General features: G+C 42.0%; 1 protein-coding gene across 2 annotated transcripts in view; it reads left to right on the top strand.

Annotated features, from left to right (window-relative positions):
- The first annotated feature begins 234 nt into the window (after positions 1-234).
- The window catches only part of LOC143878002 (alanine aminotransferase 2-like), a 30,470-nt gene continuing 12,903 nt past the window's right edge, over positions 235-17,801 (top strand). The window contains exons 1-3 of one of the 2 annotated variants that reach the window (XM_077380384.1): positions 237-685; positions 16,853-16,903; positions 17,585-17,635. In XM_077380384.1, the coding sequence (XP_077236499.1) occupies positions 539-685; positions 16,853-16,903; positions 17,585-17,635 (249 nt within the window). In that variant the 5' untranslated portion in view covers positions 237-538. Of the gene's footprint in view, positions 686-16,852; positions 16,904-17,584; positions 17,636-17,801 lie in introns of both variants that reach the window. The other variant, XM_077380385.1, reaches the window with a different exon arrangement.

The raw sequence follows: 17,801 nt of genomic DNA, 5'->3' as shown, positions 1-17,801 counted from the left end.
GTGGTTAGGGTCTCTTTAGATACCTCTTAAAATTTAAATTTTATTTGAGTTTGGATGGAAGACACTTCTAAAACAGGATACATTTCATTTGGAAAATAAAGATGAAAGTGAGATTTGGTAATTTTCACATTATTCTTTGAATTTTGTAGCGATTCGACCTCACTTCTCTTCTTGCACATAGAAGTTAATCTCAGTAATGAGGAGGAATCTTGTGAAATGAACTATTCAGGTAAGGGCCCAATAAATGAAAGGTTCGGATGATCTAACCACTGCATTTAAAAATAAGACACCATATGCGAGGCGTCGGAACATTTGTACCTACCAGCGAGAGAGTCAGAGAACACATAGAATATCTCCGCCTTGAGGCAATCGACATGTGAGACTTTGAATTTTGGGAGTTGGCGAATCTCGAGAGTGGAAACAGAAAGACTGGGATTTTGGTCATGCTGAAGAAGGCCCGGTTTTGAATATTGGGTTGTGTGCGTGCGTGACAAAAAATCCTCTAGAGAGATCCTTTTTTTAAAATCCGGTCGCCACAATGAGGAGGTTCGCAGCAGATCGTGCGAAAAAGCTGGTCCTCTCTTTTCAGCGCTCTCTCTATTCTCAACCTCCCTTTTCCTCTTGTGCTGCTGCTGCTATGTCTTCAAACCCTCTTCCTGTTACTGTCGATACCATTAATGCAGAGGTATCACTTTTTTTGTTTTGTTTTGCTGTTCCACCTGACTCTGTTCCGTTTTCTTCTTTCTGTCAGACTCGATCCTTGTTCTTTACTTATCTGCTTTTGGATTGCCTTTTTTGTTATTCTGTGATCTCTTCCCGCATTTTTGTTTTACTCTTGTCTTTTACGTCTGTTAGAAGGTTTATTGCATAGCCTAAGGGCTAAGGGCATAGTGGTCTTTTTATGTTCTCTTTATATATATAAATACTAAAGTAGGGGGAGTAAACCCTAACTTCTTCCTTTTTCTCTCGAATCTCTTCTCCTCTCAACATGGTATCAGAGCTCTAAGAGTTTTTGTGCCATAGGGACCATTGGAGAAGCTCCCCTTCTCCTTCTTCTCTCCTCCCTCCCTCCCTCCATTGCTCCTCATTTTTCTCCTTCTTCTCGCCCACCCTTCCCACTCGCCCCAGCCAATTTTTTTTTTTTCCGCCCCTCCTCCTCCTCCCTCGCTCTCTCTCTCTTCCACCCCAATCTCTTCCTCTTTCTTCCCATTTTCACCCCTCCCTTCCTTTCCCTCATTAAAACCCTCATTTTTCCCTACTAATCCCATTTTCTATCCCTCATGAAACCTTAAATCCTTAACCCTCCCACCCTAAGTTCTAACCCTCTTTCTCTCTATGGTCTAAATTTCTTCCGCCCCTCTTTTCTTCTTTGCCCCGCTACTCCGACCTTTCATCTTCTCCATTTATGCCCTAGAGGCCCTATTATGTCTTTTTTTTTCTCCTCTCCTTTCCTTCGTCGGAGTCGCGCCACCTTCTCTCACCACACATAGTGGTCTCTTTATGCCCTAGAGGCCTTCTCATTTCTTTTGTCCCTTACTTTGACGTCGTGTGTTGTCTATTTTGCCTTCGTTCCTTCTATGGATCCTCCTATTGTAGACAATCTCTCTCTCGGGCAAACCTCTTCTTCTTCTACCCCCATTTCTCATTCATCGGGTGATGCCTCCTTCCTCCCGATGACCACGGTCAAGCTTGATGGTTCCAATTACATGAATTGGAAAGTGGCGGTGGAAGTTTATCTCATTGCCAAAAGGAAGGTCTACATCATACGTCGTGACCCTCCTGCGGCTTTAGATCCCACTTATGAGCAGTGGGAAACGGATGATGCTCATATCCGTAGTTTACTCTGGCAGAGTATGATCCCACAGATTTCAGGGACTATGATGCAGCTTCCGACTGCAAAGAGGATTTGGGATCATACTACGGTTATGTTTTCAGCCGTTGGTAACCTCTCTCGTATTAGTGCCACATATTCTGCATGGATGCATCTTCGGCGTGGTGACACACCTCTTTCTACATACTATGGTCAGTTCGTCTCTCACTGTCATCAGCATGACATTTTTCTGCCCTTGACGACAGACTTAGTCGTCGCCGCTCGGTAGCGGGATCAGCTTCGAGTTGTTCAGTTTTTCGAGACCTTGGGCCCCGAGTTTATGTTTTTTCGCCAACAGATTAATGGTTCTGGCACTATGCCTTCCCTCGAGGAGGTCTATCAGCGGGCACAACAGTGTCTAGGTGGAGCCTCTCTTACTCCTGCTGTTTTTGATGGTCATGCTACCGCGGCATATGCAGTAGGAGATCGTCCTGCCCGTGGTGGTGGGATGTTTGGCCGAGGCCGTGGCCGTGACTCTAGCCGTGGCGGACGTACCATGGGTACGGATTTCTCTACTGGCAGGGGATATGGTGGCCGACCTCGTCCATATTGTACATATTGCCGGCGCGAGGGCTACCGTGGTGAGACCTGTTATGTGCTACATCCTGAGCGTCGTCCCCCGCCGCCATCTCAGTTCGGGCGATCAACGCACCTTTCCACTCTGGACGACTCTGATCCTCGAGCATCTTCCTCCGGCTCCAGCCCAGCTGTACCGTCTTTCACTCAGGCCGACTATGATGAGCTCCAGCGCCTACGCTTGGCCGCCCATCCTCCCAGTGCTGGCTTTGCACAGCCAGGTAGCACTCCTGCCTCTCTTCTCAGTAGCTCGAGCTCCTGGATCATTGATTCGGGAGCCTCGAACCATGTGACAGGTACTCTATCAGCACTCAGGTCTTTTCACCCTCTTTCCTCTCAGTCTATGACCCTCGCTGATGGCCGTACTACTCCCATTTCTGGTACAGGGAGTACCTCTCCCTACCCTGGTCTTACCCTGTCCTCTGTGCTTTGTGTTCCCCAGTCTCCCTTTAACTTACTTTCAGTCAGTCAGCTCACTAAATATCTTAACTGCTATGTCTCATTTTATCTATCTTATTGCTTATTACAGGATCTTGTGACTGGGAGGATGATTGGTAAAGGACGTGAGGTAGATGGGTTGTATCGTCTGGATGGAGGTCCCCCCCGTACCTTTTTACACAGTTCTGTCGACGCCTACCAGTGGCACTGCCGCCTTGGTCATCCATGCATTGAGCGCTTACGGCGTACCTCTATAGTTTCTGTTCCTATTCAGTCTTTTCAGTGCGAGGCCTGTGAACTTGGAAAACACCACCGTGTGTCTTTTCCCTCTAGGCTTGTTAGTCGGGCCTCGCACCTTTTTGCTTTAGTGCACTCTGATGTATGGGGTCCCCTGAGAACTCCTTCTATTTTTGGATATAGATATTTTGTTGTTTTCATTGATGACTATTCTCGCATGACTTGGTTGTATTTGCTTCACGATCGTTCTGAGGTTTTCTCTACTTTTTCGTACTTTTCATTCTGAGGTTACAAATCATTTTGATTGTACCCTCAAATGCTTGCGCACAGATAATGCTAGAGAATATTTCTCCACTACCCATGGGTTCCAGGATTTTCTTTCCAGTCGGGGTATTCTCCACCAGTCTTCCTGTGCTCACACCTCTTAGCAGAATGGTGTGGCTGAAAGGAAGATGCGCTCTTTACTTGATGGGGCTCGCTCTCTTCTTATTCAGATGCGAGTTCCCAAGAGCTATTGGGGTGATGCTGTTCTTACTGCATGCCACCTTGCCAACCGGCTTCCATCCTCGGTTCTTGGTGGCTCTTCCCCCTTTGATGTGTTATACCCTGCTCATGACCCCTTTCCTATCACCCCTAGGGTCTTTGGGTGTGTGTGTTTCGTTCACCACCTTGGTCCTGGCTTTGATAAGCTGGACCCTCGGGCTGAACGATGCATCTTTCTTGGGTACTCCCGTACCCAGAAAGGTTATCACTGTTACAGTCCTCGCCTACGTCGGTCCTTTGTATCTGCCGATGTCACATTCTTCGAGTCTGAGTCCTACTTTTTATCTTCTCATGAGGCTCCTTCCACAGGTCCTGACTCGAACCTTCCTCTTCCCCTCCCCACCCTTCAGGCTACTTTCCTCTCCCCTCCTGTATTAGTTCCTGAGACTATTCCTGTTTGTGATCCCTCCTCTTCACTACAGGCTCCTGAGGCTCCTCCTCCCGCTCCTCCGCAAACATATCTTCGTCGGCCGAGATCTACAGCTCATCCTCATCAACCGAGATCTACAGCTCATCCTCCTCCGCCTGCGCCATCGTCCTTGCAGCCGGAGATCACACCCCCCACATCTCAGGTACCTATCTCTCCTACTCCTACTTCAGATTCTCCCATTGCTTCTCGTACTCGTTCTCACAGTACTGCTCACCCGATTTCCTCTGTTATTTCATATGATTCTCTCACCCCGATGTTTCGGAGTTTTGTTTCCTCTTTGTCCTCTGTTTCTTTGCCACAGTCTTTACCAGCTGCACTCGATCATTCGGGATGGCGTGCGGCCATGGATCTTGAGATGGAGGCCCTCCAGGCCAATAAGACATGGGAGTTAGTTTCTCTTCCTCCTGGGGCTCAACCAGTTGGTTGTCGCTGGGTTTATGCCGTCAAACACTTACCTGACGGTACTATTGAGCGCCTTAAGGCGCGGTTGGTGGCAAAAGGCTATACTTAGACCTTTGATGTTGATTATTTAGAGACTTTTTCGCCGGTCGCTAAGATTCCGTCTGTTCGTGTTCTTCTATCTTTTGCAGTTACACATGACTGGCCTCTGCATCAGTTAGATGCCAAGAATGCCTTTTTACATGGTGAGCTTACTGAGGAGGTGTATATGGAGCAACCTCCTGGGTATGTTGCTCAGGGGGTGATGTCCTCCTCAGTATGTCGGTTGCGGAAGTCTATATACGGTCTCAAGCAGTCTCCTAGAGCCTGGTTTGGATGATTCAGTGATGCTATCATGCACTATGGCATGAAGCAATGTGCAGTTGATCACTCCGTGTTCAGTTCTCATTCCACTACTGGTTGGTGCTATTGATAGTATATGTCGATGACATCATCATTACAGGCAGTGATTCAGAGGGGATACGCAGGTTGAAAACCTTCTTGCAGAACGAGTTTTCAACCAAAGATTTGGGTCGTCTCAGATACTTTCTTGGCATTGAGGTTGCATATTCTACTAGAGGTCTCTCCCTCTCACAGAGGAAATATGTACTAGATCTTCTTGAGGAGACAGGTCACCTTGGAGTGAAACCTGCGTCTGCTCCCATGGACCCAAATGGGAAACTTCTTCCAGAAGAAGGAGATTTATTAGATGACCCTGGCAGATATAGGAGGCTGGTGGGTAAGCTCATATATCTTACAGTCACTCGTCCAGATATATTATTTGTTGTTGGCTCAGTCAGCCAACATATGAGCTCACCCCGTACTTCTCACTGGGCAGCAGTGATTCAGATTCTTCGCTACTTGAAAGAAGCATCAGGGAAAGGACTCGTATTTAAGAAGCATGGTCATACCCTGGTAGAAGAAGGCTTCTGTGATGCAGACTGGGCAGGATCTCCAGCAGATAGGAGATCTACCACTGGATATTGCACCTTTGTTGGTGGCAATCTAGTGTCGTGGAAAAGTAAGAAGCAGGACATAGTCTCCAAGTCGAGTGTCGAATCAAAGTATCGTGCTATGTCTCATACCAGCGGGGAGCTTATTTGGTTACGTTCTCTCCTTTCAGAGATTGGCTTCTCTTCATCTGCTCCAGCTCAGCTGTATTGTGACAATCAAGCTGCAATTCATATAGCTACCAATCCAGTCTTTCATGAGAGAACCAAGCATATAGAGGTTGATTGCCACTTCATTCGCCAAAGGATACAAAGAGGCGAGATTCATGTTTCTTTCACGAGATCTGCTGATCAGTTAGCAGATGTGTTCACAAAGCCCTTAAGCTATACAAAATTGAGTGACATATGTAACAAGCTTGGAATGTACAATATATACATTCCATCTTGAGGGGGAGTGTTAGAAGGTGTATTGCATAGCCTAAGGGCATAGTGGTCTTTGTATGTTCTCTTTATATATAAATACTAAAGTAAGGGGGAGTAAACCCTAACTTCTTCCTTTTTCTCTCTAATCTCTTCTCCTCTCAACAATGTCTATCAATTTGTCTTTTTCTTTAATCACATACATTTGTGTTATGGGCTCTTGTTTGATAAAAAAACCACTGAGTTTTGTCTGGGAAAATTGTCCTTTTAACTTCATCTTGAGTCTACCATTAGTGTGTTCTCTTCATGATTTTGGGGTTTCAATATGATTTCTTTTCACATTTGGTGATTTGATGTATTTTATGGGTTTTTATTGAGAATTATGGCTCGTTTTATATTTATTTCTTATTTTATATAAAAGGACTGGATACTTTTTATAATGTAAAAAAGAAGATTGAATGATCTACTCGGTTTGAGTTTTATAATAATCCCAATTCATACAGCCAGTTTAAGCGGGAAACCTCTGGGCAAGGGTTTTCATCTCTGTATTTTTCTCTTTGTAACTTATTACCATTATTGAAAGGAAGAAGATCATTCCTGTGGATGTAGGCTTTTGCCGAACCACGTTAAATCTGCTCTCTTGTGGGGTTTGCATTTGTTTCTTTTTCTGTTTCTGTTTCTTTATATTTCTGCTGTATTTTCCTTTTATCTGCAACCATTGGGATGGAGCCTTCTATGTTGTGGCACAGATGTTTGGGTCGCATGAGCGTAAAAGGACTTCAAGTACTTTCTGAGTGAAATCTACTTGCCGGTTTGAAGTCTTCTTCTTTAGATTTTTGTGAAGATTGCTTGTTGGGAAAACAACATAGCTTGCCTTTTTCTTTGTCTTCCAATAGAAGTAAAGACTTCCTTGGATTGATTCATGCCATTAGATGAGAAGCAACGGTTGAATCATTAGGGGGTTGTTTGTACTTTGTCTCTTTCGTTGATGATTTTTCACGAAAAATGTGGGGTTTTATGTTGAGAAAAAAGTCTGATGCTTTTGAAAGGTTTAAGAACTTTAAAGCATTAGTGGAGAACCAAAAGGGTTTGAAGAGTGGTATCTCAAGACTGATAATGGAAGAGATTTTGTTCGAAGGAGTTCAAGGACTTTTGTAGTGAGCATGGTATACAAAGGCAATTGACAGTTCCGGGTACTCTCGTGGAGCGTGCCAGAAGTATGTTGAGCACTATGAAGTTGGAGAAATGTTTTTGGGCTAAGTCTATTAACACAACTTGCTATTTGGTGAATAGGTCACCCACTATTTCTCTTGACTTTAAAGACTTCAGAAGAGGTTTGGACAGGCAAGCTTACAGATTAATCTTTTACTCCGTTTGTCTGGCAGTGATGCTTATGTGGGGGTTCCTAAGGAGAAGAGGACCAAGCTGGATATAAAGTCCAAGAGATGCATTTCTCATGGCAATAAAAGTGGAATAAAGGGGTATGGATTGTGGGATTCTGATGCCCGCAAGCCTATTCTTAGCTGAGATGTTATTTTCCATGAGGAATCTATGCTGAGAAATGCAAGTGAGCCAGAAACAAGGGTAGTTGAGTTCGAGCATGTTGTTGATAGAGATTAGGGACAACCTAGTGCCCTTGAAGATAAACGAGAAAATATTCAAGGTCAAGAATATGAGGTTGAGCATGAAGAAGAAATTCAAGATTTGCACCAAGATGAGATTCCACTTGTGGAAGCCCAAGCCAGTTCTAGTAGGCCTAGAAGGAAAATCAGGCCCCAGCTGAGTTGAGTGACTATGTGACCTCATTCGATTCTCAAGGTGATGATGCTAGTGCTTATGTGGTCTTGTCAGAGGAGCATGAGCCTACTTCTTACCAGGAGGCTTGTGAGGCACTCAATGCTAAGGAGTGGAGATGCTCCGTGGAGGAAGAGATGGAGTCCTTGCATTGAAACAAGACATGGGATCTCGCTGAGTTACCCAAGGGCCGTAAAGCAATTTGTTGTATATGGGTTTACAAGTTGAAGAAAGACTCTAAAGGGAATGTTGAAAGATACAAGGCCCGCTTGGTAGTGAAGGGTTATGTTCAAAAGGTAGGTATTGTTTTTGATGAGATATTTTCTCCAGTTATTCGAATTACTACATTAGAGTTGTTTTGGCTTTGGAATCTGTTCTTGATTTGGAGCTTGAGCAGTTGGATGAAAAAACAACATTTTTGCATGGTGAGTTGAAGGAAGAGATTCATATGACACAACTTGAAGGCTTTGATGAGGAAAACAGAAGTAATTTGGTTTGTCGGTTGACTAAGTCGTTATACGGTCTAAAGCAGGTGCCCAGGTGTTGGTATAAGTGATTTGATTCCTTCATTGTGAGCTTTGGTTTCCGTAGATGTGAGGCTTATCACTGTGCATATTTTTGTGATTATGGTGATGGGTGCTTCAGTATCTTGCGACTGTATGTCATTGAAATGATTGTTGCAGGGAATAGCAAGAAACATATTTCTACATTGAAAGCTCAACTGGCTAGGGAGTTCGAAATGAAGGTCTTGGGAGCTATAAATCAAATTCTTGGGATGCATGTATTAAAGGAGAGGAAGAGTAGGAAGATCTGGTTGACTTGGGAGAGTTATGTGGAGAAGGTTTTGTGGCGCTTCAATATGCCGAATGCTAAGCCAGTGGGTACTCCATTTCCTACTCATATTAAGTTGTCTTCGGTATAGTAGGGGTGCAGCTCGGGTTGGGTTGGATTGGGTTAAGACGAACCCTAACCCAACCCTACATAGCATTCCCTCAATCCTAACCCAACTCGGGTCTTGGATTGAGGATGGTCAACCCTAACCCAACCCGACTCTAAATCTCTCAACCCTAACCCAACCTATCTAACCCAAAATCGGGTCGGGTTGGGTTCGGGTTCACCTAGGGCCAAATAGAAAAATACAATAGCCCAAAGAAAATCAAGATAAAATTAGAAGACGGAGGTCGGGTCAGATTGCCAAGGCCTCAACCCTAGCCCAAACCGAAATTAAATCAGGTTGGCTTTTCTCAACCCTAACCCAACCCAACCCGAGCCAAAATCAAATTGAATCCGTTGGGTTCGGGTGGAGCCCAACCCAAGTTGCACCCCTACGGTACAGTGTCCTAGCACAGAAGCAGAGAAGACAAGCATGTCCCAAGTACCATATTCATCAGTAGGGAGCTTTATGTTTGCCATGGTATGTACAAGGCCGAACATTGCACATGCCGTGGGAGTTTTGGGCAAGTACATGGCAAATCCTGGTCGTGATCATTGGACAGTGAAGTGGATCCTTCACTATTGAAGTGGTACTTCTGATACTACTATTTGCTATGAGAGCAAGGAGATAGATAGCATTGGTTTTGTTGATGCTGATTTTGTTGGCTATTGAGATAGAAGATCTACTACCGGTTGTTTTTTCCCCATGGCAGGTGGTGCAGTTAGTTGGGTTTTAAGGTTGCAGTCAGTTGTGGTGTTGTTTACAACAGAAGCAGAGTACATGGCAGCTACACACGCTTGCAGGGAAACCATTTGGTTAAAAAGACTGCTTGGGGAATTCACGGTGGAACAGAATGTGGTGAGGGTGTATTGTGATGGCCAAAGTGCTTTGCATTTGGCGAGAAATATGGCGTTTCACTCTCAAATGAAGCACATTGTTGTCCGATATTACTTTGTGCATGATGTGGTAGAAGATGGCCAAGTTTTTAACCAATTCTCTCCTTTACCGCGATGGCTTGGAACATTTCTTAAATCTTATAGGTCGAGGTTTCGAGGATTGGTACAGGCAATTCAAAAGAAGATGGCCAAGTTTTATTGCAGAAGGTGAATACTAGCTAGAACTCAACGGATATGTTGAATACAAAGCCTGTGAGTCTGTAGACACCCCAATTTGACTGAACCCGAAACCCTTATTTTGAATAAAAATTCCTTTAAATAGGTGTTTTAGAATCCCAAATTGTAGCCTAGAGTAGGTTAGGATCCCATTTAGGTTCCTCTAAAATTTCGTTGGAATATGTCGAGGTTTGCCTAGCAAACGAGCATAATTAGTAGTGTAGTTTAGTGTAGCGTAGCATCATAGAGAAGTCAGTTATCGTAGCAAGGGTGTGCCATTATCAACCCTCATATGCAGCAAAAGACAAGACTCGAATACTATCCCCTTATTTTACCCGAGGCACCCTTCTGTGGGATAAAAGAGTGGTCATAATTTTCGCCAATTAAGGCTGTCCAGTAGAAAAGGGGGTATGAATTTATCATCTAATCCTAAGCTTGATATAATGCCACATGTCCATGTTAGCAATTACAGCCAATTCACATCACAGTGTGATCTAAACCATGTATTGGTAGTTGGGTTGAAAATCAAGAGGGCCGTGCCCCAATTCATCTATATGGGCTGATCTAGAACCTACAATCTATGATGGAGATTAATCATTTTTTTAGTCAACTCCTCAATAATCTCTTTAGATGAAGGGCTGAGATTCTTTTGGGGGAATGCCCTAGCTATAAAAGGCAGGGATGGTCGGTTCATAAGAGAGGGAGGTCTTCTCATTTTTGAGAAATGGAGGGGAGCCGAACCCTAGAATTATTTTTTATTTTTTTTACCTTCTTCTTCTCCACCCCCATCAACCAGCTCATCTCCATCATCCTCTCCAACCTCCATCTTCCACCTTCGTCAGAATCAAAACCCTAATCGGATTTCACCTCCGATTGCCTAACCACCATTATTACTACCATCAAATCCTTCTTCTACCCCCATCACCTCCATACACCATCTTCATCTCCTCCGGTGATCCTCACCGGAATCCGACAACCTCCATTAAATTCGGCCCCATTTCCACCTCTATCACAGCCATCCCATACCCTAACCAGACCCTATTACCCTCTTCCATATCACTGCTGAACCCAACCATCTTCTACCTCTCACCTCCATTGATCCCGTCAATCTTGCCAGAATCCGACCATTCTCCACCACCATCGTCATCATCTACATCCTCTTCATCTTCCTCATCTCCTCCACCGAGCCACCATCTTCATAAAACCCATTTCATTTTTTATCCCCACAACCACCGGCCACCACCATCTCTCCCATCTCCATTCGCTATCAATTTCAACCCCAAACCCTCTTCAGTTACCCCTCACCACCATCTCCACCACCTCCGACCACCACCTTCCTCTTCTTCTTCTCCACCGACCACCACCCTCACCCCCACCATCATCAAACCCATTTCGGATCTTGACCATCCCCATCTCCGATCACTCCGCTCAAATCCCACCCCATCTCTACCTCCTACCTTCGGCCATCCCTTTCGACTCAGCCACCATCACCATTTTTTTCCCACACCCACATCTCATTTTCATTTGAGAAAAAAAGGCAGAGAGGGAAAGAAGGAGAAGTAGAAGAGGATTTGGCCTTTCCATTGCCCTGGATTTCAGCCCATTTGATCCTAATTTGCTTATTTATTTCATCGGATTTCTATCCATTGCTATGGTCTAATCGCGGCAAGTCTCGGCATACTCAACGGTAAAGAAAGGGGAGCTCACAGATTCAGCATCCTAGGATTTAAAAAAAGAAGATGAAAGATAGAGGAAATGAGGAGTTATCAAGCAAGCTCAGGTAATTTTGTTTTTTATCCATTTTCAATGTTGATATTTGCTACAATTTTTCTGAGATTGAATGGTGTTATTGCTTGAATTGGTTTCAATGAGGTTTATAGGTAGTATTGTGATAGTCGATTGTCTTCGGTCATGGCTATGATTGTGCTTAGATATTCTGAGATTGCATCATGATTAATACTTGCAAATAAATTCAGCTTGAGAAGACTTTATCACTGTTGGAATAATTAAGAAGTTGAGCTCATTGAGCTACTACCTGTTTTTAGTTGTCATTGAATTGGTTTCCATTTCATTATAATTGTGAGTTTCAAGTGTTTGCTGAATTGTAGCTTAGAGGACTGGACGATATTTTTGTTTTCCATCTCATGGATTATACAAATGATATTGGGTTAAATGGATACGAGCTGATCCATACATGACATCTGTTAGGGTTTGCATTGCACTGAATTGTATTATAAGATTACATTAGTTTGTGCATGCATGGTGTTTGAATAAATACATGTGAAAAAAGTGCACATTCATTGGACCGAACATGTACATTGTCAGAGTCATACTTTCCGCCATAAAGAATGACTTTTAAGTGTGTGTAGCTGAGATGTTGTCTTACTTGATCTTGTCTTTTTGGAAGTTCAATATCTAAAAGTTGAAGTACACAAGGTACTGTAATGGGAAGGAATTCTTATAGAAGTGATTTGAACCCTTAGTTTGCATGTTTAATTAAGCAAGCATTACTCAGTTACTTGTGGTTGTTCGATCTAGTTACTTGCGGTTGTTGGATCTAATAATTAACATCTCAGCTTACTAAAGACCACATAGGATCTGGGTTGTATTATTTTCAATCGGATGGCTGTGAAAGGGTACTGCGGGCTGATCGTCTTCATGGGTAATCATACAACACAATTTCTCCAAAAGCCCATCCAAGCAGAGAGGCCAGTTGGGAAAAGATTAGTATGTTGTTCTTGGTGTACATGCAGCAACTGGCAAGATCGAAGCCAAGTGTTAGAATCAATGGCTTAAGCATATGTATGCCTTTATATTTGCCTCCATGCACTGTTCCAGTGCTAATGTGGTTACTTGTCCTAATTCTTTTATTGATTTTCTGAGTATGTGTGTGTGGATGAGTAAGTATGTGAGAATATGTGTATGAAATGAATGATGCTTACAAAATTATATGGTGTTCATTTTGTACATCCCCTAGATTAGATGGTTTTTCGTGTTATAAAGTCATCCCAAGCCCATCCTTAGGGGACTCGCTCGTTTCTAGTAGCACTCCCCTCTCTTGTCTAGGAGACTTGCCCAGTCTTATTAGATCCTTCGTTTGCGTCCTTTGTGACTAGGAGACTTGTCCAGTCTCGTTAGATCCTTTGTTGGCATCCTTTGTGTATAAGAGGCATGCCCTACCTCATTGATAGAGCTCTTATTTGGAGACAAGTCTTGTCTCGATTAGAGAGTTTTCCTTTTAGGAGGCTTATCTAGCCTCATGTTAGAGTCCCTCCTTTTGAGCGAGTCTTGACTCGTTTGTCCTTTTAGAGGTATTATCAGAGAGTCCTTGACTCGCTCGTCCTTTAAATGATATTATTAGAGAGTCTGTGACTCATTTGACCTTTTAGTGGTATTATTAGAGAGTTTTTGACTCGCTCGTCCTTTTGGTAGCGTTATTAGAGAGTCATTGACTCATTTGCACCCCTTCCTTTAGTGTTTTAGTTAGGAGTTTCTCCTTTAGAGTTGTTATCATTCATCTTGGTTAGACACTAACTTAGTCTTATTAGAGCTTTGCTTATTTGGGATCTCTTAGATCATTTTCATTGTTCTTGAGACGCTTGTTTACTTGTTTGTGGTTTATTCGTGTGTCTTTGACAGTAGTTGCTTGTTTGGGGTTTCCCCTTTAGCTTTAGGGCTTTGCCCTAGTTTGTGGTTGTACTTGCGTGTTCCTTTTAAGAGTGAAAGCATTTAAAGGTCCAAAACATTGGAAGAGCTTTAAAATTCAAAAGCATTAGAAATTTAAAACATAAAAAACATTTGAAAACATAAAAAATCATAAATCGTCTAAAGTGTTGAGTGTTTTTAATCGTAGTAGGAAAGTTTGTTTTCGAACTACGTTGGCTTGACCCTCTTCCACGAGGTATGTAGTGCAGCTTGAGATCATTATCCCAAGTCCAGCCAAACTTTGTAAATAAATCTTTTAAACTTTTTAAAAATGCAAATTTTTTTTAAAACCTTGTTTTCAACAAGATCTTCCTCTAGAGTTAGGAGTTTGTCCTAGTTAGAGAGTTTTAGAGTTAGGGGTTTGTCCTTGATTTGTTGTGTGTTTTGTTTGTGTTTGTGTGTTAGAGTTAGGAGTTTGTTACGCCTCTGTTTGGTCAGTTGGCGATTCACATCGCCGACTGATGACTAGGTCTATGATGCGTTAGTGATCCTATTGTTTTCCTTATGACACACAGCCTAGTTACACATAGGTTGTAGGAACCACCTGCATTAGCTTAGGGCTAACCTCCATTTAGTTAGGGCATATAGGGTGTCCTAAAATTCACAATCCATTGGAATTTAAATAATCGCTCAAGAAGCTTTAATAACTAGTCTGGTCTTTTAGATCGAATCTAGGATAGAGGTCTATGTGTCTTAGGCATCATAGTTTAGAATAGGTGCGAAGAACTACGTTGCCTTGATTCTTGTGGAGGCGGAGATACGTAGGCTTCTTTGGATGAACATCAGACCATCCAAGGACTCGGGCTAAATCGTTTAGAGTCTTAGGATTTGTTGTGTATTTTGTTGTGTTTTCTTACTTTCATGCGCATACCTTATACCTTTAGCGGTAGCATGCATGTGTTTGTCCACCAGAACTTAGACACCAGTTAGGCATGTCACTCATAACCTAGCTGTGCTTAGGTGACACATCTTTTATTTTATTTTGTGTGTGCTTATTATTTCATCCCCGAGTCATGCATGATTAGGTAGACGTTCGCTCGAGGATATTTGTTCCCATTTTACACGATTTTGCCCAAAACTCTTTGGAGTTAATAACAAATGGCATAAGAGACCAAGTGCTTGCACTCAGACGAATTGGGGGTGCTCTTCAGACCTTCTTCATTCGTAACCAGGCACAAGTCCATATATATTTCTGGTTATCCATTGCACAGAGGATTTGTTTTGGTGTTCTATGGCCTATCCATGGATGGCGACTCTGAGTTTATTTTAGGTACGTCTTGGTTTGAGGATTTATCCTTGGATCAGGAGGTATTCTTCATTTATCGTCACTCGTGCTATGCTATGAGGGTAGCATCTGTTTCGAGAGTTCCTTGGAAGAGCTCTCCTTCACACGTGGATGATCCAGATGCCGCTGGGGGCTCGTCTCCCACCTCTCTCTCGGATCGGGGTCCACAGAGTCGAGAGAAGTACGAATGGTATAGAACTTCTCTTGGACTTGAAGTTGCTTGATAGTGCTAGCTTGTGGAGTGGTCTCTTGGTGACTTCCTTTATGGCGGAACATGTCTTCAAGTGGGAGAATGTTAGCGGTGAAGACATTTACCGTGGAAGGCTTTTGGGCGGAGAGGGCAAAAGGCGTAAATCGAAAATGTGCAAAGGCTTTAAGTGAGAAAAAGTGGTTTACACTTTAAGTGATAACAGGGTAAACATAGAGCCCTTTTCACTTTCCAGTTTAAGCGGGAAACCTAAAAGGGGCGGTGTATGAGATTAGCGCTGGAAGGTCATTACGACAGAAAAAGAGAAGGGTGTGGAAACGGGATTTTTTACGGAAACCCTAATATGTTCTTTTCTTGCACAGAATGAAAACGGAGAGAGTTTTGGGGTGCCGTTTCTCTCGGAGCAGCTAGGGTTTTCATCTCTGTATTTTTCTCCTTGTAACTTGTTGCCATTGTTGAAAGGAAGAAGAAGATCATTTGTTTCATGTGTGGTTTGCATTTGTTTCTCTCTGTTTCTCTTTCTTTATATTTCAGCTGCATTTCCCTTTTATCTGCAACTGTTTTCTCCTCTATTGCAGTGTTTTTGAGCCCAACATAGCCAAGATTTGAGTCGAAATGTGTTATTTTCTTTGTGATAGCTTGGGATTGAACCTACAGTTGCAGTATGAAATGTTGACTATCAATTTTTTTTTTTTTTTTTTGAGAATGTAATGTTGACTATCATATGTAATGCAACAGTGATGAATGTGATCATATGATCAAAATTTGAAATTGGGGCTTAATAGTTGAACAACTGCTAACAGTTACCTTGTATTAAACTCAACAAACTGCACATAATGAACGTAGAACCCAATCTAAACCAGTTACCAACCAACAAACTGCTAACTGTTTGGAGTGGTCAAGATTTGTGCTAGTGGACGAGTTTAGAAGCTTGGAAGTCTGTGCAAACTCAATGAAGCTCTGCAAGTCAACTTGAATCTTGGTCATGTATTCAATCAAGTTTTGTGAGATTAAAAAGTTGGTTGAGCTTTTTTACTTTTGTGAGTACAATGTACAAGCTTTTCTCAGCTATGTTTGTGAGTAATCGAGTCAGTTTTAGAAATTTCTATTGAATGTATATGGTTCAAAGGATTTGACAGTGAATTAAACTTATAGTGGGGTGAGAGTGTCCTACAATTGCAGAGCTATTGTGTGTGTATGTTGTTTTAAAAGACCTTCATTTTCTTTTCCTTTTGGGATATTTTGCTTGTAAGATTTCAACATATTGATCGCTAAAATTAAATTATGACCACTTGATTGTTTGAAGAATACAAAATTGTATAGTGGTTCCTTCATATTTCTAGCCAACCCTAGATTTTTCAACATCAAAATGTACATTACTCAATGTGCGTCTATTTCTAACCAACCCTAGATTTTTCGACATCAAAATCTATGTTACTCTGTTTTCATGTCTGAAACCCTTCGAGACATATTTCTTTCAGTAATCTGTTAGTGCAATATCATGCTTCTTGGTGGTGCCTTCTCTTAGCAAAATGTGCTAGATGATATGTTTAGGAGATCCTACATTTAATTGTTGAAAAAATGTGAACTTTCCTTGACTTCTCTGTGTTGAGCTCATAAGTAGGAGAGCAAAATTTGACTTTTTTTAATGTTAACAAATTTTAAGTTTATTCTGAGCTTTGTAACATTGATGAGATGATTGCAAAATACATTTCATTTAATTTGGAAATGACAATTCTTCTGTAAATGCATGAAAGTTTGAGTAATGTACATTCTGACTAATGCTTTTCGTTTTTTAAATGCATGTGAGCATTATATAGTAATGATTTTTATATTCTCCATATTGTCATTTGACTAGTACATTCATTTTTGTACAAAATTTGACCCAGGTGTTTCTTTTCTCTTCCATCAGGTTTTAAAGTGCGAGTATGCCGTTCGTGGAGAGATCGTTACCCACGCACAGGTATTCCTGGTGTTGGTTGTGTTGTTCACATTTGTGCTTTTTTTTCCTCTGATTGAAGCATAGTTAGTTTACTAATGTAGAACCAATCACATTGAAAATCCAGAATGCCAAATCACATAGCACTCAACATTTTAGAACACAGGCCTTGAATGCTTGCTGGGCAATATTCTCATATCACTTCTTTCACTGCTTAAAATCCGAGATCAGATTCATGAGATATTGATTCTGTGGTCTATGGTGAAATGTCTGGTATTGCATTTTTTAATGCCTTACAGGCTTGTTGTTTTATTGTTGAATGCTAGTATGAATACAACCGATGTACAAAATTTTGCTGATCAACCCGGAATTCAAGCAATTCAACTCTATGTGGTCGACTCCTTGTAGCATGCAGCCTCTGAGAGTTTATGTTTGTCATTTTTTGTAATCAATGTATTGCAATTTACTCACACTGGGTCAAATGACTCAAATCAGAACTGGAAGACCTATTTCTGGACTGATATGTGTGTTTAATAGTTAAATTGCTTCTCATAGCAGTTTTATGTGCTGTGAGGTTTAGACCTATATCCAAGTTGGAAGCAGATTTCTTTTGGAATCGCTGAATGCACTGATTTTAAAGAAATCATGGCCTTCTTAGCATGAACATCTATTGAAGATTGTTTGTTTAACGTTTTTGCTTCACAGAGATTGCAACAGGAGTTACAAGCAAAACCAGGTTCTCATCCCTTTGATGAGGTTTGCAATCTTATTCTTTTTCTCTTTTAATGGACTTACTGGAATAGTTGTATTAGTGATTTGGTATAATTTGTTGTTTAGTAGTAAGGAGTTAATTTTTTTATGTAGTGATTTGGTATAATTAGTTGTTTAGTAGTAAGAAGGGAGTTACTTTTTGTGTTCTGTA

This window comes from Tasmannia lanceolata, unplaced genomic scaffold (assembly GCF_043159265.1).
Source record: "Tasmannia lanceolata isolate RefF3 unplaced genomic scaffold, GAP_Taslan_0.1 ptg000005l, whole genome shotgun sequence".
NCBI classification, from domain to species: Eukaryota; Viridiplantae; Streptophyta; class Magnoliopsida; order Canellales; family Winteraceae; genus Tasmannia; species Tasmannia lanceolata.
Note: the sequence above shows the minus strand (reverse complement) of the source record. Positions and strands in the feature narration are given on the sequence as shown.